Here is a 23,796-nt window from a genome sequence, read left to right as displayed (position 1 = left end):
TAAGATGCATTCTAAATATGAAGAATGTATTTTTTTGTATAAAATCAAATAATTAATCAGGAATTGGACAGAGAATAATAACTGACATCTTTCCATGTAACATCATCATCTCCAATGTTTTAATTTCCATTTTCTCAACTACTGGATTACCTAAATAAAAATGGTTATGGCTATAGGCTTAGGTACTGATAGCTACTAAAGAAAGTCTCCTTTTAAATCCTGGAATTGATGATTATTTTAATTTTATGTAACTCATTGTTAACATTTTTGTTTTTCTTTACAGCATCAAGAATTTAGTTTCCTCCTTAAAGAGAGGGTTTGCCCTCTTGTGATAAAGCTATTCTCCCCAAATATCAAGTTCAGACAGGGTTCCAGCACATCATCCTCACCTGCACCAGTGGAAAAACCATATTTTCCTATCTGCATGCGCTTGCTGAGAGTAGTCTCTGTTTTGATCAAGCAGTTTTACAGTTTGCTGGTAAGAATATGTTCAAGTATTCCTTTCACAGATCTACACTCATGGGTGTATGCATGCACTCTGCACCATGATGTGTTAGGTGCTTATAAATGTCAACTTACTAATGGTTACAGCTGTAAACACTTTCAGTATAGTTTTCAGTATTTACATGTTCATGAACTGTTTTGTGTTTGTGGACAATACAACCATCCTTATTCAAATGGAATAGACTCAAACTTTAAGATCAGAAGGGACCATCATGATCACCTAGTCTGACCTGCACACAGCCTCTCCCACCTATTCCTGTAGTGGACCCATAAATTCTGGTTGAGTTACGGAAGCCCTCAAATCTTTATTTTGAAGACTTCACGTTACAGAGAGTCTACCATTTACTCTAATTCAAGCCAGCAAGTGGCCTGTGTCTCATGTTGCAGAGGAAGGTGACCCTCCCCCTCCCAGACTCTCTACCAACCTGACCTGGGGAAAAATTCCTTCCCGTTCCCAAATATGGTCATCAGTTAGACCCTTAGCACGTGGGCAAGGCCTGCCAGCTAAACATCTGAGAGAGAATTCTCTGTAATAACTCAGAACCTTCCCCCTCTACTGTCCCCTCTTTAGCTGTTGCACATATTTGCTAATAGCAGTCATGGAAGGGCCATGTGCCATTCTAGGCAAGCTCAATGTACCATTCCCTCCATAATCTTAACAAGCTCAGTCTTAAAACAAGTTAGTTTTTTGCCTAGTATATATGGAATTCCTTCTCATAAGTAAGGATTTACACACTTACACAGTCAGATATGGAAAGTACTGCTGGCTTTTCCTGGGTCCAGAACAAACTCAGAACAGTAAAAGTAAAATAAAATATTCCCTCAGGTAAAAGTGTTCAGGCAACTAAATTTAATGTATGTGCAGGAAGGAAGAAAGAAGGAATTGGTTCAGGAGATGACAACTCAGAACACTGCAGATGTCATACAATATTCAAACTTATTCAAAATGACTGCCATCTCCCATTACTTTTAATGTGACTGAAACTTTGCTGCTCTCAGTAAAGAAAACAGCTCTTTCCCTAAAGCCCTGGGGAAATGAGGGTGCTCAAATAAAGATGGCAGCAGTTTTTCAATGGGACATGAACCATGCTACTATCAGTGAAGATGGCTGCTCTCTGTTCTCAAAATGTGAGTCAGTTGGAAGCATTAAAACATCAGAGGGAAAATGTGTGTAAGAAGATGTGGGAGATGGGAGAAAAGACTGAGGAGGAGTGTGGAGAACAGAAAGTTGGGTGCTGCAAGGGAGAGATGAATGAATAATCACTCCATCCTACGGAGACTTCCCCCCCATCCCCTTCCAAGAGGATATCAGGGACAGGAGAACTAAACCACCCTGTGACAGGTGCAACTTACCACTCTGGCACCTCCTGCTGGCTGTCAGGGAAATGAGCTCTGCTTGTCTGGGCGCCCTCCTCTGGTGGTGTCTTGCCACTGTCACTTTTGTTCCAGGATCCATGCTACTCCCAGGACTGCAGCGTCCTCTTCAGGGACACTGTCCTGCTGTGCCACACTCTGTGTTCTCCCCCCTTTCAGGGGACCTGCAATCTCTGTCCAGCAACTCCCTCAATGGCAACTGCAGTCCATTGTCTTGGGGCCACTTCCCAGGCAGCTCCAGCACCCTCTTCTGTCCTTACCTTAGGGCCTCAGTTTGCAGGTTCTAATAGCCAGCCAGGAGTTCTCTCTAGGTCCCCTGGTCCCAGCTTACTGCACTGCTCTGTCTCAGGTGCTGGCACTCCTCCTTCCTGCTAGGAACTTGGTCTTCTCCCTTCAAGCTCCAGTCAGTTACTGAACTCTGCTCTGCCCTGCAGCCCTTCTTATATGAGCCTGTCAGGCAGGCCATGATTGGCTGCTCCTCTCAGCCCCTTTTTAATTGGCTGTTTCCAGCACAGTCTCCATAGGGCTGCTTTTAACCCCTTTTCTGCAAGTGCGGGGCAGCCATCCCATCATACACCCCTAAAGAAACTGTTGCTTATGCCTTCTCTTTGCTTCATCCTTGCCCATTTCCCAGCTAGAGGATGTTAGAAGAAGGTGGAATTTAAACCACCTAAAGAACTTGTATTAGTAAGTCAGGCTGTCTCCTATAGTTGCTGTTTTTGAGGGAGTTGTATTCTGTCCTTAAACTATTTCCCTGTAAAGTCCTTGTGAAAATTATTTACTTTTTTTAAATAAAAGTTGTTTCCTAATAGACATCAGTAGAACAAACAGATGTATGATATAGAGAAATGTGTTACTTCTAATACTACAGAGATTTGTAAAGGGAGAGATGTTGGGAGGGATCTTTGTTTGCTCCTCCCAGCACCCAATCCCCATTAACCTCAACTAATGCTGTTTGTTCAGCAGCAAATACTTTTCCCTTATCAGACCTCCATGAAGAGAATCACAACTCTCACGAAAGCTTATGCCCAAATAAATTTGTTAGTCTTTAAGGTGCCACAAGTACTCCTAACTCTTGATGTTTTTCTTTCTGCAGTTCTGACACTTGACTCATGCTTCAGTTTATTTAAATCCTTTGATTTATTAGCACCTTATGTTTATGAAGATTTTGCAAAAAATTGGATAAGGTAAAGGACTTACAAGATCAGGGTGAGAGTACAAAGTCCCTTACCCTGGAGTTGTTAAAGATTTCATACTCCATTGTGAAATAGAAATCCTGGAGAAAAATATTAACTCTTGAAATATGAGGCTGACTGCTAGGTTCTTCAATGTTTTCTGGTAGTCCTAACTCCTGTGATATTTTTCCTTTTAAATTTTGTTGGGGGAAAAAAAGGATAGTTGAGAAGCTTGAGACACCTGTACCTAAAATTTGAAATACCTAGTACTTGAATTATTTTAGTCTTTTGCGATCTGATATTTTTTTAATTGCTTGGTCTCATTCCTCATTTGAAAATATAGGTAAAATGAATGTAGGCTCAGAGATGAAGAGAGATTTAGGAATCATTCATAAAGAGTTAATAATTGAAATATGTATGTATTTACAAAGGGTTTTAACTAATTTAAGAGCTGGGATAAAATAGCCACTTAAGAAGTTAATGGTGAGGAAAAAATTTACATGAAAAATGGGCCACAAATGTAATACATACATGTAGCTGAGTCAGCTTATGTTGTATACTTTTGAATTTGTAGTTCTTTATTAAAGAAAAGTGCAAAGAATAAATATTCAGTATTATGTGAGAGCTCTGAAGCTGTATGCAGAGGTCTAAATGAAAATACAGGTATATGAGTAGAAGGGAGAGAGGAATCCCTTTCTAATGGAACTTAGCTGGCACAGCCCTGTTCTTCATGGCAGGTGCCCATGTTGTGTAAAAGCACACAAATCTAAAACCCTTGTTAACTCTTAGATTTCAAGAATTTAATTTCCATGGAAATGGAGTCATCATCTAATGGCTAGTAGATGGGTCAGATTTTAAAGCATGTTGATGGAGCAATGAAAGGAAGCTGGTTCTGGTATTGCCATTGCCTATGCTAAACCTGTTAATGTTTATGAAAGGTAGGAGATTAAATTCCCTTTTAAAAAAATATCCCCACATATTTTCACTTCTGTATATAATGTAGGGGGGAGGGCAAGGCAGGCAAATGTGGCCTTCTTTGGGTACCACACAAACCAATTCAATCTGCCATGGACTGAGTTCCCAGTGACTAAACCAGAAATTCCACGTCTCACTGAGTAGTGGGGATATGCTAGATAATCACTGGAATGAAAAAGAGTATCCATAAAAAAGTAATATCCATCTGGTTCTGCTGCCTTGCAGCCCGTTCTTGGTCGAACAAAAGCTAGAGGAGGAAACTCTGAACCCAATATGCAGTGGAGAAAACAGGCAGGTGTTACTGTAACTTAGCTCTGTCTTCTGGCATCTCCCCAGCATCTGTGCTGGCTTCTAGACATTTTGGTCCCCAAGGCTTTTGGTTGAGTCATTACTGCTGAGAGGACAGGCTTTGGTTCTAAAGCAAGCATCTGCCTCTCTATTTTTGATGCTTAGGCCTACACGCCAAAGGTTTGGGTGTGATGGTCGCCCTCTTCAAACTCTCTTATTGGAGTATCAGGACAATGTGCACTGGTATGTCAAATGGCCTAAAGGAGGTCAATGACCTTAGAAAGTCTGCGGTCGTGGATTGAAAGCTGGAGAAGTTTGACTTTTATGTGGCCACTCTTTTTGGCACAGACTCTCTACACGACATGCATTACTGCTTTTTTGGCAAAGAAAAAACAAACAAGACTGCCATGACCACGTTGTGGGTTTTGCAGTCAAAAACTCACTAGCATCCAAATTCTAATGTTCTGTTGCAACATCTTAACATTCTTAAACACAGATGTCTTCATAGGCTTTGCCCTCTATAGTGGATGAGTGATGGATGCATTCCAAAGGACCTTCTTTATGGAGAACTTGTGGATGCTCCAAGACGACTGGGATGACCTAGGCTTGGGGTCAAGGACATTTGCAAGCGGGATTTGAAAACTTTCAACATTGACACTGCAAGCTGAGAAGAGATAGCTAGCAACAGGTTACACCGGAGTGCTGCTCTGCATCATGGAGTCAAAGAGGTTAATGGGAGGTGGTTGAGAGGGAAAGTGAAGAGAGCAAAGAGGAAAGCGCAGCAGGTCTTGAGCACCAAGCATGCTGGTTTCATTTTCTGGCTCTGCGCCTTATACCTGCACCATCCGTGACAAGGACTGTCATTCGAGAATTGGAGTTTTTAGCCACTCACAATGCTGCAGCATGATACATAGCAACTGACCTGCTTTGGTGCTTACACCACATTAATCTTTTGAGACTGACAGTTATCTAATAAACGGAAAAAGATTCTGTTCACTGGTCTGTGAACAGTTAGGAACCATCGGTCCACTTCAGCGTGAAATTGCTTCTCTAGCTCTGGCGTATACCTGAGACTTCAGAGGAAGGTGAAACTCCCCGATGAATGTTTCCTGCCATTTTTTTTTCCTAAAAATTGTCATGGGAGAGCAAGAAGTACGGTGCAGTCACAGTAGGTTTGGTTAGCTTATACCCTGAAGTATGAAGCTTGTTATCAATTACTTATTTTATTACTATAGCACACAAAGGCACTAATTGGGATCAGCAAGGCCCTGTTGTGCTAGACACTATATAAAGGCGTGGGTAGATGTGGTCCCTGCCCCCCAAAGAAGTTACTGATTTAAAGCACGATGTAGGAAGATGTGCATATTGCAGAAGGCAGGATAATGGAAATACATTTACACAATTACATAGGCTTTCAGTGTGCACAATTTGATGGTTCAAAGTCATCTGAAGGCTTTAAAATTATTTTTCTATCAAACAGTCCTTTCATCCTACAAGAAAATAACCCTGGGATCACTGCCTAGTATGATATTTTATCATATTTGTTTTTCCCCTTCTGAATAGATTATTCCCAAATTCCTCTGTCCATACAATTATTAGTATTTTTGTTTGTTTTTAAGTCTCCACAGTTCCCTTCATAGAATATCAGGGTTGGAAGGGACCCCTGAAGGTCATCTAGTCCAACCCCCTGCTCGAAGCAGGACCAATTCCCAGTTAAATCATCCCAGCCAGGGCTTTGTCAAGCCTGACCTTAAAAACCTCTAAGGAAGGAGATTCTACCACCTCCCTAGGTAACGCATTCCAGTGTTTCACCACCCTCTTAGTGAAAAAGTTTTTCCTAATATCCAATCTAAACCTCCCCCACTGCAACTTGAGACCATTACTCCTCGTTCTGTCATCTGCTACCATTGAGAACAGTCTAGAGCCATCCTCTTTGGAACCCCCTTTCAGGTAGTTGAAAGCAGCTATCAAATCCCCCCTCATTCTTCTCTTCTGCAGGCTAAACAATCCCAGCTCCCTCAGCCTCTCCTCATAAGTCATGTGTTCTAGACCCCTAATCATTTTTGTTGCCCTTCGCTGGACTCTCTCCAATTTATCCACATCCTTCTTGTAGTGTGGGGCCCAAAACTGGACACAGTACTCCAGATGAGGCCTCACCAATGTCGAATAGAGGGGAACGATCACGTCCCTCGATCTGCTCGCTATGCCCCTACTTATATATCCCAAAATGCCATTGGCCTTCTTGGCAACAAGGGCACACTGCTGACTAATATCCAGCTTCTCGTCCACTGTCACCCTAGGTCCTTTTCCGCAGAACTGCTGCCTAGCCATTCGGTCCCTAGTCTGTAGTGGTGCATTGGATTCTTCCATCCTAAGTGCAGGACCCTGCACTTATCTTTATTGAACCTCATCAGATTTCTTTTGGCCCAATCCTCCAATTTGTCTAGGTCCTTCTGTATCCTATCCGTGCCCTCCAGCGTATCTACCACTCCTCCCAGTTTAGTATCATCCGCAAATTTGCTGAGAGTGCAATCCACACCATCCTCCAGATCATTTATGAAGATATTGAACAAAACCGGCCCCAGGACCGACCCTTGGGGCACTCCACTTGATACCGGCTGCCAACTAGACATGGAGCCATTGATCACTACCCGTTGAGCCCGACAATCTAGCCAGCTTTCTACCCACCTTATAGTGCATTCATCCAGCCCATACTTCCTTAACTTGCTGACAAGAATACTGTGGGAGACCGTGTCAAAAGCTTTGCTAAAGTCAAGAAACAATACGTCCACTGCTTTCCCTTCATCCACAGAACCAGTAATCTCATCATAAAAGGCAATGAAGGGTCTTCTGCATAAGCCCTGCCTCATGGGGTTCCTGTTTCTTATGAGGCTAGAAGGCTGCAGGACTGAAAGAATTCTTACTGTTTCAGCTACTGTCCAAGGAGCAGAGAAAGATCTTGTCAGGTGTTTGGTGCAAGATAGTGTAAAGTCCAATGCTCAGTTACAGAGTTGTATGCTCTGATTATCACTAAGTCCAGTCTGCGAAGGTGCTCTGGAGCGTGCCCATTACTGCAGAATCTGCTAATTACTGAGCTACTCCCCATTCCCACACTCTCCCACCTAACAGTGAGTCTCCCAACCCCACCAAACAGGAGTCAAGAACTGCTAACATAGTCAGGATTTCTGGGACTGAGTAAACAGACTTGTGCTAGCTCTGCTTGAACTAGTGCACTAAAATACTTGTGTGATGTTGCAGCTTGGGTAGTTAACCTCAGCTGCTGCCCATCCTGCAATATCAACGTTACTATGTTTAGTGCGCTAGCTTAAGCGCAGTTAGCTTGAGTCTGTCTATTCAGGCAGTTTCCAGCTGCCACACACGCACACACCTCTTGGTGCTGCTAACATTGATTGCTGCTGCTGATTCTCTCTTTCTAGAGGATGTTGGGGGTGGTCTTAAAGATCTCCTGCCCCTTGAAAATTCCATGAAAGGTTTCATCCCACATGGCAGGGGTGGCCAACCTGTGGCTCCGGAGCCACATGTGGCTCTTCAAAAGTTAATATGTGGCTCCTTAAAAAGAAAAGGAGTACTTGTGGCACCTTAGAGACTAACCAATTTATTTGAGCATGAGCTTTCGTGAGCTACAGCTCACTTAGCTGTAGCTCACGAAAGCTCATGCTCAAATAAATTGGTTAGTCTCTAAGGTGCCACAAGTACTCCTTTTCTTTTTGCGAATACAGACTAACACGGCTGCTACTCTGAAATATGTGGCTCCTTGTATATAGACTGACTCCAGGGCTGGAGCTATAGGCACCAACTTTCCAATGTGCAGGGGGGTGCTCACTGCTCAACCCCTGGCTCTGCTACAGGCCCTGCCCCCACTCCACCCACCCCTTCCTGCCCCCTCCCCTGAGCCTTCCATGACCTTGCGCTCCCCCCCTTCCCATGAGCCTCCTGCACGCCATGAAACAGCTGATCGGGAGGTGCAGGGAGGGAGGGGGAGGCGCTGGTTGGCGGGACTGCTAGTGGGCAGGAGGAAGCTGATGGGGGGCTGCTGACATTGGTAAATTCTGGCTCCTTCTCTGGCTCAGGTTGGCAACCCCTGTCACATGGTCTCTCAAGAGAGGGTAGGCTGCTGGGGGTTGTGTTGCCAAACTCCTGGTTTGTAAAGGGCTATAGGGTGAGCTTGGTTAGTGCCCTTACCTCCGACCCCTCGAAACTTCTGCTGTGGTGCTGCTAGTTTACACTTTTCATATATGTGTCTTTATCCTTTTTAAATTCCACTAAACTATTTGTCTGAATGTTTTCCTGTGACATTTAATTTCAGAGATTGAGTGTACATGTGTAAAATATTTCCTGCCAATCAATGTCTGACATTTGACATATCTAATGAGAGATAAGTACCTTAATTTGCAGATATGATCTATAGGAACAGGGCTTCAGATTGGGAGAAAAAGATGGTGTGCTCCAGTTTGTTCTCACTTGCTTGTTCCTTTTATTTTTAACCAGTAGTTGTGAGACATGAGGTAACTATAACCATCTTTTTCCCACCTACATTTTTCAAGCATGGATAGAAATGAAACATCAGAGTTTGGATTGACAACCATCTTCCCATGCGTGTTTTTTTTCTTTACGTTAAAGGTCTTGGATAGCTATTTTATCTTGATTCTTAATTCAGTTAAAGCTGTTTGGGATCCTTCTTGCACCAATTTCACACATTTTGGGTTGAGAACAGTTGTTTCTTACTTCAGTGTTAATAGTTCAGTGAGAGGGTTTCTGACTTGTACTCTTCAAACTGGCTAGAAGCAAAAGAACTCAGATGTCTGTTAAAGCTATTTGTGCTATAAAACTCTGTTCTTTCACGAAAGTGATTAACTTTCAGTTGCTGTTGACCTCTCCAGCCTTTAAATAAGCCAAACTAACAGGGACTTGTTCTATAGTATTCTTTAAAACTTTGTTTAGAAATGGCTGTAAGGAATTTAACTCCTTTTAAAGTCTTTGGATGTACAGTATGTGCTTGACACGCCAGCACTCCTGTGATCATTGGTATCTATTTTTTTTGCAGGGAAAGTATTTTTTTTCTTATTGTTTACAGGAATTATAAACCCTATGCCAAGCAGAATGACCCTGTATGTGCCAGGGATAGTGGCACTTGCTGATATAATAGATGCTTAGGGCTGAGACGACACATCGTGTTTTTTTTCTTTTTATGACTATAACCTGTTTCTTTAGAAAAAAGAAAAGGAGTACTCGTGGCACCTTAGAGACTAACCAATTTATTTGAGCATAAGCTTTCATGAGCTACAGCTCACTTCATCGGATGCATGTAGCTCACGAAAGCTTATGCTCAAATAAATTGGTTAGTCTCTAAGGTGCCACAAGTACTCCTTTTCTTTTTGCGAATACAGACTAACAGGGCTGTTACTCTGAAACCTGTTTCTTTAGGTAACAGAATGTGAGATTTTCCTGTCACTGCTAGTGAAGTTTCTGGATGCAGACAAACCACAATGGCTAAGAGCTGTTGCAGTGGAATCTATCCACAGGCTTTGTGTGCAGCCCCAACTATTAAGGTACGATTATGCCATATTTCGCTTTATGTATTAAATGAAGAGATCATATTTATCTGTAGCAAAAAAAAACCCAATTTCTTTTTGCTAAGCATTTAGGGACTTGAAACCAATATAATCTGCAAGATGGAGTGTTTGTTGAAGTGCAAGGGAATATTTATTGTCCATTGAGCACTGAGCCATTATTAACAAACTTGTTTGGTTTAATGCCTTGAAACTTAAATATTTGTTCCAGAATTTAAAGATTTTTATCAGCTCAGCCTATAAATAGTCCAGCCAGAATAAGGAAGCATTTAACCATACTATACATGCATATTCATTTAAATAGCTGGCTTTAAAAATGTAGTTTTTACTTTTTAATTTGTTGACTACATGCTCAGAAATGTTTTAAAACACTTTACAGGTCCTTTTGTCAATCCTATGATATGAAACAGCATTCTACCAAGGTTTTCCGTGACATAGTAAATGCACTGGGATCATTCATCCAGTCGCTTTTTCTTGTACCAAGCACAGGAAACACTTCAACGACAGTAAACCAAACTGGTAAAAGCTTTTTGTATTTTTTATTTCAAGTAATTTCCTAATAATTTCTTATAATAGTCAACAATATATTTGTGAAAATCTGAGGTTTACTTATTTGATACAATTCTCAGTATAAATTTAGCGCTCGTGAAAGTGAGAAACTAGCTTGAGCCAAGAGAAGGGTAGAGCTGTGCAAGTTTGTCCAGACTGTATTGTCAATATGCCTTTATTTTTCATAGTGCTATGGTCTGATGATTTGTTGCAATGGGTACTTCAGACTACTTGCAGCTTGGCGGCAGAACCAGACCTTTCGGTCTCTGGCAGCAGGGGGATGCCCTGACACCTGAAGTTCACTGCAGTTTTAGCTGCCTCCCTTGTGTCAGCCAGACCCCATCCTGCTACAGAGTTTTTCTAAGGGAAATTGCAAACTGCAGTTCAAATTTCTGACTGTCAGAAGTTTGGCCCAATGATTGTCAGATTCCCAGCTGTGTCCTGGGAAGACTTTTGCCTTTGGGGAGACCTTTCCTCTCTGCTTTGCTTCTCCTTCTGAGTTGTTTGCAGCAGCTGATGCCTCCGTGGCCTTTAGGGAGAGATCTGGGCCTAGAAAGGCAAAAGGGAAAGGTCTTGGTGATGAGCTTGGCCTTCTCTGTGGGCAGAGTGCAGTTTTTCCCTCCTTGGCTTAGTCCAGGCAGGGTTGTCTCTGCCTCCCTCTCTCAGGCATGAAAGGAGGCAGACAGGCAGGATTTGGAATAGATTGCTTTGGGGGCAAGTAACTCCCCCACTTCACTCTCCAAGAGGGGAGTGGCAATGGATGAGTGTGGCACCAGATGGTAAATCACACTTAAGTCCCTGGAGTCTGCACCAGCAGCTATGCTTCTCACTGTGGAGCTCAGTCACTACTACTCCCTCAGCACACCTTGGGTTTCAGATGAAAGGCAGCGGGTACCAGAGAGTTCAATAAGGGGCCTTTGGATCCTACTCCCTCTCCTTGCTGTGACCTTTATAATAGGATCCTCCTCCCCCTAGGGATCTTTACTCAGCTGCTACACTGAGACCTTCAGGGGAAGCATAAACTTATCTGGCACATGTGGCAAACAGTTTCTGAGAAATATCTTATCTAAGAAACCCAATAAAAGAGGCCCTCTGCTGGGGAGGGAAGACAGTAAATCCCACCTCTTTGAGAGCGAAGAGATTGCTAGCCAATTTGAACAATGTCTAAACTCAATTTCACTCCCCCATCAGAAGCAGGATTATAGGGGACAAATTTCCAAAGGGTATATACATAAACAAAAATAGCTCACAGTTCACCTGCTCACCTTCATAGAGTACAGCAGGGTGGATAATCCTCAGTATCTGGTTCACCTACTCAGTTTTACAGCGTGCAGTAGGATGAACAGTGCTTGGTTCACTTTCTCACCTTCATGGAGGTTAAGCATTGCAGATCTATGCAGAAAAGACCAAGCCAAACATCTGTGCTGGTTCCTCTGGGTATACACACCCCACCCTACCTCACCCCACTTCCTGTTCAGGAAAGGAGAAAGCCAGTTGTGCAAATCAGAGTTAGGGGATCATATAAAATATACATTTAAAAAAACAAAACAAAAAAACCTCCACTTTCAAGCAGATTACTGAGTCTGGGCAAGCATCACCTCCACCCCTTCTTCTGGGCATGAAAGCTCTCAGATGGCATCAACCTGCAACAACAAAAGTAACTAAAAAATAAAACAAAATTAAGAAGAGTCATTTGATGCCCTCCACATGCTTTCATGAGCAGTATTAACATGGGTGGACAGTGTTGCAGGTATGGTCCCTCTCAACCTAAAAACCCCATGGCCAAAGGTCTTGTCCCTGAAAAAGATAGTGGGACACACATCTGTTTCATAAGGTATGTTATGGGGCTTTCGTCATTGAGATCAGTTGGTCAGGTAAATAAATTCTTCTTCGAGTAGTGTCCCTATGGGTGCTCCCCTGTAGGTGTATCTGCGCCCCTTCACCTCTAATCTGAGATTTTAGGTAGCAGTGTCCATTCAGCTGCACATTCGCTGTCCCTCCCTGGTGATCTGCCTCAAGGCTACGAACACACCTCAGTTCCTTCTTGACCACCTTTGGCCTTGAATGGAGTGAGCAGTTGTCAATTCATTCTCTGCATCATTAGCATAAGTAATAGTTGTTGGTTTTGATTCTTTTGTTCTTCTTAATAGTTAGTGTTTCGTTACCCTGTTGGGTTACAATAAAAGAAGAAAAAGACCTTTGGTTTACATTTTCTCCTTTTTGGGGGGCTTTTCTTCTGTCAGGGATGTCTAGAAGATATTCCAACTTTTCAGTTTAAAAAAAAAAAGGAGGAAGAAGAGGAAAGAACATCTCTTCTGCATTCTTCCCTGCGTACCCAGTGAAGAGTCTGACAATGACCAGGAGGATGTAGTTTCCCTGGCCTGTCACTGTGGCCCGCTGTCACAATACAAGGGACCTCCTCAGTTCCGTCTAGCAATCATGGTACGGTCCTCCTTGGTCACCCCTCCCCTACATCTCCTCCCCCATGCCCATATTGGGATCCTTGAGCAACGTACAGATCCTATACTTCGCAGGCATTTAGTCTCTCAGAGAATCTGCGAGACAGTCTCCTACAGCGTCATTGTCCAGAGCCCCTAAGCCAGGGGAGAAGGAAGCTTTGGAAGAACAGGAGGAAAGTCTTGAAGGGGAAGGTACCCTCCAGCAAACTTCTCATCTTCACCAGATGAGGCTGAAATGCCCTCCCACCCATTACTAACTGATGATTTTAAGAACTTTCAGATTCTTACCAAGAGGGTGGTGGATGAGTGCTATGGGAGGTAAGACAACTAGTGGATATTTTCCACACTACCTCCTCATCCAGTGTTGCCCTCCCAATTAATGAGGTGATTCTAAATCCTGCCAAAGTCATCTGGCAGTAACCAGCCTCCATCTCACCAACCTGCAACACAGCTGACAAGAACTACATCCCTGCCAAAGAGGCAGACTTTTTGTTTCAGCATCCACAACCCAACTTGATTGTAGTGGATGTGCTTAATGCACATGGCAAATAACATCATGCTAAGTTGACCCCTTACGATCGGGTTTGGATCAGGTTATATCTCTTTGGGGGGGAAAAGGCATGTTCGTCAGATACGTGGCAGTTTAGAGTCACGAACTACCAAGCTGTCACGGCCAAATATGATTTTATTATTTATGAAAAACTCAGTGAGTGTGTGGAACATCTGCCAGAGGTGCAAAAGGAGCAGTTTCAGGCCATTGTGAGAGAGGGCCAGTTAGTAGCGAGAATTGCACTACAGACAGCAATGGATGCAGCCAATACAGTGGCCACAGTGGTGGTAATGAGGCAGGCATATGCGGCTGCGTGGGGCACCCGAAAATTTGGGGCACCCCGGGTCTTAGTGTCCACCCTTCCGCTTCTTCCTATCCCTGTTCTGACTCTTCCTGCAGGCTCCCACCACAGTTGGCTGCTGCAGCCTGATGAGTCTTCCTCCAGAGGGGATCTTGTACTTAAAAGTGAAAAAGCCTTCCAGACCTATTAGCACAACACTGAAACTGTTAAAGAGCCGTTCAAGTGGTAATGAAGCCATTTAACAGGCATTTGCCAACCCCCAGTATATTGTCAGCTTCTGAATTTATTGACAAAAAAGTTGTGCATTACTGTAATATTTACTCAGAACATGTTAGTCTACAGAACCTTAGTTTAAAATTTGCTTTAAAAATATTTCATTAGTGTGTTGCTGAAGATGATAAAATCACACCTCTAAAAAATCCTTACATAGATTTTTAGGTGCACAATCTGAGTATTCATCTTTAGCCTTAAATGCTTGGATCTTCAGAGATACAGTTTTTTAAATAAATCCTTCAAAAGACAACCCTTATCTAAAATACACATGCAAGCTCCGGCTGCTGTCAGGCTTAGGGACACCAGTTTAATAATACTGCATAGGACCCCATAAATCCTAAGGATGGCCCTGGAGGTAGGCTTCCTGGTTACACCTTTCAGGATTGCTCAAGGAGCTGTAGACAATGGTGGAAGATCTCCCATTTGAAGGACCCAAGCAGTTTGCAGATAAAACGGACTCCTCTGTCCACATCCTGAAGGATTCCTGGGCTACGTTACGTTCCCTGGAAATCTTCACTGAGGGGCAAAAGAGGATACAGCTCTCAACCGCAGCACAGGTCATGACCGTCTCAGTACCTGCATCACAGCCCTATTACAAAGCACAGCACAAAAGGCCTAGAGTACAAAAGCGGAAGCAGTCAGCACCCCAATCAGTGTTCTCTCACGCCCCCTCCGCCAAACGCTTTTGACAGCTACTCCTTGCAACGTCAGCTGCCTTCTACACACCTGTCATGTCCCTCTGGAAGTCACCTGGTCCTCTTTCATAACAACTGGGAGAGTATCACCTCTGACAGATGTGTCTTGGAGATTATTTCGAATGGTTACACCATTCAATTCATGTCCCATCCCCATTCTCCGTCCCTCTTTGGGGGGCTATTCTCAAGAGAACATTTACTTCACCAGGAAGTAGAGAATCTGTTATGCTATGCCACTGAACCAGTTCCAATGCAACTCAGAGGCAAGGGGTTTTATTCCTGTTATTTCCTGATCCCCAAGGTGAAGGGAGGTTGGAGGCCCATTCTAGATCTAAGGGCACTAAACAAATACCCAAAGGTACAGAAGTTCAAGATGTTCAGGTTCACCCTAGCAGCCATTATTCTAGTTCTAGAGCAAGGATATTGGTTTTCTGCGCTCTACCTACAAGATGCCTACTTCCACATCTCAGTATACTTCTTGCACAGGAGAGTCCTACGGTTTACCTTTGGACAGGACCATTATCAGTACAGAGTGCTCCCCTTCGGCCTCTTGTCTGCACCCAGGGTATTCTCCAAGGTTCTCTCCATCGTACTGCCTCTCTTGTGAACACTGGGTATTGTTATCTACCTGTATCAGGATGACTTCAGGGCTCCCTTATTTGAGGATGCAGTATGAGCCACCCAGACGACGATGCATGCATTTGCGCAGGTAGGCCTGTAACTCAACCTACAGAAATCAATACTGACTCCTGTACATCAACTGGAGTTTATTGCCACCAAACAACGCAGCACAGACTTACCACCCTCATGAGTCTCATAGAGACAGTCCAGGCCAGCCCCCAAAGGTGGGTCAGGAACTGCCTGCAGCTGTTGGAGTCGTATGGCAGAATGCACCTTCATCACTCCAAACGCCCGACTATTTGTGAGGTGTCTTCAGATGTGGCCCAGTTTTGTCCGTTCCCTGAACAGAGACAGACTAACCAAATGATCAGTGCCCTCCACAGTAAGGCACTCCCTGGACTGGTGGAAAGACCTATCCAATGTTTGAGCAGGCGTTCCATTTGTGCAACCACCACCAACATTGACTCTAACAACAGATGCCTCCCTAATAGCCTCCAGAGCCCACCTACATGACCACATAACTGCAAGGTTCAGGGCAAGTGATTTTCTACAGAAGCGGCTCTCCATATCTATCTTTTGGAGCTGAGGGCACTCAGGAATGCCTGTGCATACTTTCTGCCATTCATCAAGAACACCCACACAAAGGTCGTGATGGACAATCAGACCTGTATGTTTTACATAAATCACTAGTGGGTCACCAGGTCTCCCTCCCTCTGCACAGAAGTGCTCAAACTTTGGAATTAGTGCATCCATCACAATGTGCTCATGTCAGCTGCATAGCTACCAGGGATACAGAACGTGACTGCCAACAGTATGTTGGAACTTTTCTTATGACCACAAATGTGAACTGAACTCAGAGATGATTCACGACATATTCTCCCTTTGGGGAACCCTGACTTATTGATTTGTTCGCTGCTTACCAGAACAAGAAGTGTCCTCATTAATGCTCCATGGCTGGCCTGGGGAAACATTCAATGGGAGGTGCCCTTATCCTCACATGGAACAGAGATTTCTTGTATGCCTTTTCCCCATTTCCCCTTCTAGCCAAAGTCCTGTTGAAAATTTGACAAGACAAAGTGAATTATTCTGATTGAGCCCCTCCTGGTTAAGACAAGTCTGGTTCCCTTACCTGGCACAGATGAGATCCGGTTCCTCTTCGGCCCATTCCTCACCTACTCTCTCAAAACGACTGGCTGATCCTTCACCCCAACCTGCAATCCTCTGCCTCGATGCTTGGCTTCTTCTTGGTTCTAAGACTTGGAGGTTGAATGCTCTGACGAGGTGAAAGATGTGTTGCTGCACAGCCGAAAGTTGACCACTCAACATACTTACCTACAAAAATGACTACATTTTAGACCTCAAATGGTCAAAACTCTTGCTCAGCTCCCTTAATACATCACAGCCATAATGGCCTTCCACTGTCGTGTTGGTGGATACTTTATGTTCACCCACCCACTGACGTGTAGATTCCTTAAGGGTATTTGGAATCTTTTCCTGCATGTGAGACCACTCGCTCCAACCTGGGATCTTAACTTAATTCTCAGAGCTTTGACTATACCTCCCTTTGAGCCCGTTGCAACTTGCTCTTTCTTACACCTGTCCATGAAGACAGCATTTCTAATTGCCATCACCTCAGCTAGGCACATAGGAGAAGTAGTGCCGCAGATGGCACACGCACTATTCATGGCCTTTTTTAAAGAAAAAGTAACTCTAAGGCAACATCCCAAGTTTCTCCCTAAAGTTGCCTCTGCTTTCCATATAAATCAACCGATCTATCTTCATGTTCCCCCGCCCTTCCCCCCCCCCCAAAAAAAAAAAACAAACCCACATCATAATAGGGAGGCAACTCTGCCTATGCTAGATGTTAGAAGAACACTAGCATTCTTCTTGGACAGGACTGAGGACTTTAGGAAATTCCCTAAGTTCTTCCTTTCGTTTACAGAAAGATCCAAAGGCTCTGCAATACCGGCTCAAAGACTATCCAAAACGGGTTGCATTAATCTACATTAGCAAGGACACAACCTATTGCCTCTGTCTGGAGTCCATACGCACTCCACGAGGTCAATTTCTACCTCGGGTCTCATTCCTTAAAGATGTCCCTATTTCGGAAATCTATAGAACAGCAACTTGGGCATCTGCCCACACTTTCACAGAACATTATGTGAAACCTGGAGGTTTGGCCTCTGACGCCATCTTCGGCTCCTCAGTACTATCTGTAGTAACAGACTCCACTTCGAAGCCCCAGCCCTCCATGGGGGATACTGCTGTGAAGTCACCTACAGTGGAGCACTAATAGGGATACTAATCAAAGAAAAAGAGGAAGGTACTCATCTGTGCGGTAACAATGGTTCTTTCAGATGCATGTCCGTATGCATGCTCCACAACCTGCCCTCCTCCTCTCTTCTTGGGAGTTCTCAATATAGAGCTCTGTGGTAGAGAAGGAACTGAGTGGGGTTCACCGGCACAGTGCTAGATAGCCTCAAGACAGACCACAAGGGGGAGAGAGCACATATGCAAGCTGAACAGACTCTGCTACCTAAAATCTCTGATTAGAGGCGTACCCATAGAGGGACACATCTCGAAGAAGCATCATTATTGCACAAGGTGAGTAGCTTCCTCTTCTTAGCTGTCTTAGTTCTACAGTGGGAAACTTTATGGAAAGTTAAGGCTAATCAGAGTAATTGAAAAGTAGATTTACAATCCTCACTCCTGCCAGACACTTTAGAAAGAAATGTATAGATTATATGGCAAGTGAAGCAGGCTTTGAAGTACAAGAGAGAATACCACTTTAAATATGTTGTCTTGAACATACTGGGATGCTGAGATGAGGTACAGGTGCCCTCAGTTGCGGCAGAGCAATCTGCATGACTCCCAGGCAGCCCTATCTGGAGTTGGTGTCCTGATGTGTAACAGACTCTTTCAGCTAGGGAGCAGATGGCTACCAATAGCTTTGGCCAAAATAAGATCACAGGGCATTGTCCAGAGCTGATACTCTATGGAGTTGTGCAGAAATCATAGGCACAGTTTTTTCCTATTTCCACTCTCAAGAAGTCCATGGAAATGCCAGAAAGTGAGTGAAAGCATACATCGTCTACTTCAGATCAGTGTGATATGAAAGATACCCTAAATGCTCAATTACTGAGGGACAATCTACACTTGTTCCTATATTTGCCTTCTACAATCAGCTCTCTGTATAACTTTTCCTGAGTGATGTACCCAAGTATTCAGATTCTAATATCTAAATTGTTAGTTATTCACCTTAATTTGGGTTATTGCTGATTATGCACTTTGTGTCTTATGAATTTTAAAATAAAATTTGTATTGTGGATAATCTAAGCACTATACCCAGATGTACACTCTTTTCTTAACCTGTGTATTATATAATTTTTTAACATTAGCTTTAATAAACATTTTAAATTGGTCTTTCTGGGCACTGAAAAGGCTATCAATCTCAGGCCTAGGTTGTCCTAGGATTAGGCCTTCTGATATGTCTACCTCACAAAGGAGGTCTGCTATTGCAAAAAACAATTCTCCATCTAGCACCAGAAAAGTTCAAAATGGATATTTGGATGAAGCAATTATTACTCCTGTGGACCCTACAAGTCAACCAATAGTTGTTTTTTTCCTTCTGGTTGAAGCAAAGTCCGTGGTTTAGCAACCACATTAAACAAGTGAAACTTGAGGCTTCTTTATATGAACACTATATACATTTGGTATCCATTGGGACCCTGCTGCTGAACACCAAATGTTCCCTAATGCTCTGTGATCTTACCCCATTTCAAAGTGGGATAGATCAAAGTGCATTAGGGAACTTTTAGTGTATGGACACTTAAAGCGTGGCCCACCAGTGTGGAGTAGATTTATACCCAGCTTGCCATGAATGAAGTGTTCATTTAGACAAGCTTGAATTCCCCAAGGTGGGCTCTAATGTGGATGTATCTGAGTGTCCAAGCAAAAAGGATAAGTCTGTGAACTATAATGTTCTCAACATGTTCAAGAAAAGCAAATCTTGTACAAATGCAGTCCAAGGTTATAGAACCCTAATTTCAGTTCTTACAGCACTATTCCAGTCGAACCTCTGCAGTAAGGGTCATTCTTAACAGGAAGTTTATTTTAATGGCTAACTCCTGATTCCAGTTAGGCAGATTTATGAAGTTGGGAGCTTTCTCAGATGAGACCTATTATACTTTGAATTCAGGCAAGTAGTCCTCCCAGCTGTAAATTCAGTAAATTTTCCTTCTTCTGTCAAGCAACAAAGTCCAATCTGTAGAAACACTGACAAACTCAGAGCAGAGAAATTTGTTTCCTGTAATGAGGTCTGCTAGGTTGCCATGTGGCCTTAATAAATAAATTCATCATATTCTACATATTAGTGGTGCAGTCTTTAGCCAATGATATTTTTGGCAGAAGTCTTCTCTACATCTCACTGCCCAAAGGAAGATAGAAGATATATAATGTGCCTCTTTTTGGATGTCCATATTTAAAGGACACTCCTACTTCCCACCCAGGTAGGAGGCACACTGCTGTAAAAATCCAACTGTAAGATATCTGTGGACCATAGTGTGATGAAGAGTAGGAAAATGTACTTGTGTTTACCTAAAAACTTCCATTCTTCAAGCAATAAGGTCCACAGATTCAGCCCACCCAAAGACAAATGGGTCATCCACGATAGAGATGTAAACTGACATCCAAAATTCAGGTTTATTTTGTTGTGCTTGTTCTTCAAAATACAATTATCAGTCTGTAAGTTAGGCAAGTACAGGGGAATCATCTTGGCTGTGGAATTTGTCTCAACTGGAGGGAACTGCAGGAGGCAAGGTATTCCCTTCCTTCCAGTGACTGGTTAGGCTCACTGGCTGTAAGCCAGCTGAAGGACCCATTGTAACAGAGGGACTTATTACTCAAAGGAAAATTTCAAGTAAGCACAGATACTTTCCTATTCCTGATGTGCAAACATCTTTTTTTATTCTAGGGTGATTCTGAACCTCTCTTGAGAAAAGTTGGCTAATTATATGTAATTAAACTAAATTACGTGGGGTTTGATGTATCTACAAGTAAGGAATAGAATGAGACAACATTTTCATACATGACCAAAATGAGATTTGAACCTAAATCTCAGTAGCTGAAATGATAGTACCACTTTTCCTCTGAGCTATACACTTCTTAATATCTGTCGAACACAGACAGTGCAAGAAAATATCTAAGCTATGAGGACATTCTTCCTGTTCCCTGGAAATTAAATTAAATCTTAAAATTTCGTTTTCCCCACATCCACATTCTCCTTATTAAATTAGATACCAGGAATGTTAAAAATTAAAAAATGTTATATTACCTGGTGTTTGATAGACATGTTTTGGTAGCTCAGTTATAAACGTTGGGGTCTCCTTAATTCCCAGTGGAAAAATTTTGGGGGCTTGCCTATATAGGGAAATTAACTATAATAGCTATTTTGGAATAATTCCCCATGTAGACACATTTTTTTCTGAAATAAGTGTCTCTACACAGGGGAGCTATTTTTGAATAACTGTAGCTAAATTCACACCCTACCTTAATCTGAAATAACTTCCAAGTGCTGACAAGCCCTTGGATCCAGCACTATTATCTTTGCCATATCTTCCTGTCATGTTCTCTCTATTCTTCATTTCACCCATTCTTCTTCCTTGTTTTGTCTCTCTCCCTTTGCATGAGTCTTTCTTTCTTCCGTGTTTCCTTATTCTCTCTCTCTCCTCCTTCAAGCTCATGTCAGAAGCACAGATCCAGAACAGCTCTGTGCAGCTGGCTTACTAACTGAATCTGTTGCTGGCAATGATTGATCAACCATAGAGTGTTGCCTTGTCAGCATCTACTATAGGCATTGGCCTATGGTTTTGAAATGAATAGTCGGGTGAGGTGCTTGTGCATAGCAGGAAATTAAGGCCTTCTCTGCACAGAAAGGGTATGTCTACACTGGTAAGTGAAGGTGTGATTGTACCATGGGCAGCTGCACCCCTGCTAACTTTAACCTAGCTAGCACAGGTAACAATAGTAGTATAGACATGGTGTCATGGGCTTCAGCACAGGCTAGGAACCTGAATACAAATGCAAGGTCCCTGGAGAGCTTATAGTCTGCTTACTAGCCCATGCCCATTGTATATTTCCTATTATTTATCTAGTGGTGTTATTACATTTGATACATATGTGAACCTAAAATGAAAGAACTATTTTACTTTTTACTTTATCCAATTTAATGGTAACTCAGTAATCTCCTTTTTACTCCAACATGTATCACAGAGCTTTTTAGGTTTAACTTGCTAATGTTTGTAAAATGTTTTGAGCTCTTCGTTGGAAGGTGTTACAGAAGTACAAAATATTTTATATTCTGAAATTATATGTATGTATAAAAACTGAATCATTGATATTAATAATGCCCCTTTAACTAAGAAACACATGCAGAATATACCTAATTTTAGCCAGCAGGGGGCACTCAGAAGTTGAGAAACTTTTGTCAGGCATGTGTTCTTGCATTATTATATGCATATCTCTGCACACAATGAAATACAGAAAAAGAATACTTTCTTTTAATTAAAATAAAACTAAAAAGCATCGTTTTTTAATTCTTTCTGTTTTTGTTTAATTTATAGGAAGCAATACATCTGGTGGTACAGCCTCAGCACAAACCAACCCAGGAATGCTGGGAATGGGTGGAGGTGTGACTGTATTACCTGCATTTGAATATCGAGGCACCTGGATACCTATACTCACTGTAACAATACAAGGGAGTGCTAAAGCTACCTAGTAAGTAGTAAAATTACTGATGTCTCTCTAAAAGTGAAATTTTGGAAATAAAAACATTTACATGTTAATTATGTAGTTTATTCACTTGATATACAGTGACATTCAGCACATTGCTGACATTAGTCCTGGATTCTCTTCCTGTTGATGTCTGTGGAGTGATCTGATCTTCTCTGTGTATTTGGGATACAGATCCAAATATTCCTCATCATTTGTTCTTTGCCATGCCATGGCTGTGTTAATTCTGCATCTTAGACATTGCTATAATACAATAAATAAAAATTCTTTAATGTTAATAGGAAAAATAGTACTTTGCTGTTATAGCACCAAGCAATGTGAAGGGAAAGGCATTAGAGGCAGTGGGAAATAGGATATTGCAGGAAAACTAACTTATTTTCAGTTGAAATAAAAATACTGGCTATATTGGTGAAATACTGGTCTAGTTGCCACTCTAACCTACTATATTGTATCATATGAATCCATATACAAAAGATGAATTAGAAATGGTACTTGACATGACTGGCCATTAGATCTCTACTAGAGACATTATGTATGTTGCATCCGATGAAGTGAGCTGTAGCTCACGAAAACTTATGCTCAGATAAATTTGTTAGCCTCTAAGGTGCCACAAGTCCTCCTTTTATTTTTATGTATCAGTAGTTTGCATACTTCAAATCATGGATCCATGTCTTACATTTACATGATATAGCGGGTTATGATGTCTCTTGGAACAATGTCCGTTTACTGTGGCTGTAATATTCAGGGCAGTTGTACACTTAAAATGCTGCACTGGCGTAGCTGCGCTGTTGTAGCGCTTCAGTGAAGACATTACTACGCCAACAGGAGAGCTGCTTCCATTGGCGTAGTTAATCCACCTCCCTGAGAGGTGGCAGCTATGTCGACAGGAGAAGCCCTCCTTTTAACATAGCGCTGTCTACACCCGGAGTTAGGTCAGTAGAACTGCGTTGCTCAGGGGTGTGGATTTTTCACACCCCTGAGCGACATAGTTACGTTGATGTAAGTTTGTAATGTGAACCATCTCTTTAAAACTGTGTGATTTAGTTTCAGAACCCATAAAATTGTTAACATACATGCTAACATACATGAAATGGATATTTTTAAAGCAAATGGTCTGAATCGTCAAAGGTGAGTGCAGAGGTTCTCTTCTCCAGCTGCCATTGTAGATTTTGAATGTTTCTGAAAAATAAATTTCAGCCACTATTGAAGGTGTAATAGCATTTTGTGCTAGACAATGTCTATTTAACAAGGAGACTAAGATTGAGTGTGCAAATACTGTCTAATTTACACTGCTGTTCTTAGGGACTTCATGTTTTAACTAAAAGTAGGTTATGCGTGAAACCTGGTTTATACTTTGGCCAACAATTACAGCCTCCTGCTTTCTCCCTTTTTCTCCTCTCTCCTGTTTCTCTAGAACTCTGCAGCTAAAATCCTTATTTTCTGGTTCTCCAACCATATCCCACCCCTCACCTTTTCATCTATTTATTGATCCCAGCTCCTTCTGAATTACATTCATATTTATTTCCTTATGTGAAAGACGCTCTAAAAATTGTCCCCAGCCTATGATCAGCTGTGATCTTCTATTCCCCTGCTTACACTCTAGAACCACGTTAAGGAAATCCAGGATTGCAGACACACTCATATGGGAATCA

General features: G+C 42.4%; 1 protein-coding gene across 7 annotated transcripts in view; it reads left to right on the top strand.

Moving 5' to 3' along the window:
- Positions 1–23,796, top strand: part of MON2 (MON2 regulator of endosome-to-Golgi trafficking) — a 158,003-nt gene that overhangs the window by 45,412 nt on the left and 88,795 nt on the right. For all 7 annotated transcript variants that reach the window (XR_013347902.1, XM_077833626.1, XM_077833604.1 and 4 more), the window contains 4 exons: positions 284–478; positions 9,762–9,886; positions 10,287–10,426; positions 21,976–22,129. Coding sequence is in view for 6 of the 7 variants with exons in the window: in XM_077833626.1 (XP_077689752.1) it covers positions 284–478; positions 9,762–9,886; positions 10,287–10,426; positions 21,976–22,129 (614 nt within the window). In the remaining variant the exon portion in view is untranslated. The remainder of the gene's footprint in view (positions 1–283; positions 479–9,761; positions 9,887–10,286; positions 10,427–21,975; positions 22,130–23,796) is intronic.

Source organism: Eretmochelys imbricata, chromosome 1 (genome assembly GCF_965152235.1).
Source record: "Eretmochelys imbricata isolate rEreImb1 chromosome 1, rEreImb1.hap1, whole genome shotgun sequence".
Lineage (NCBI taxonomy): Eukaryota > Metazoa > Chordata > Testudines > Cheloniidae > Eretmochelys > Eretmochelys imbricata.
Note: the sequence above shows the minus strand (reverse complement) of the source record. Positions and strands in the feature narration are given on the sequence as shown.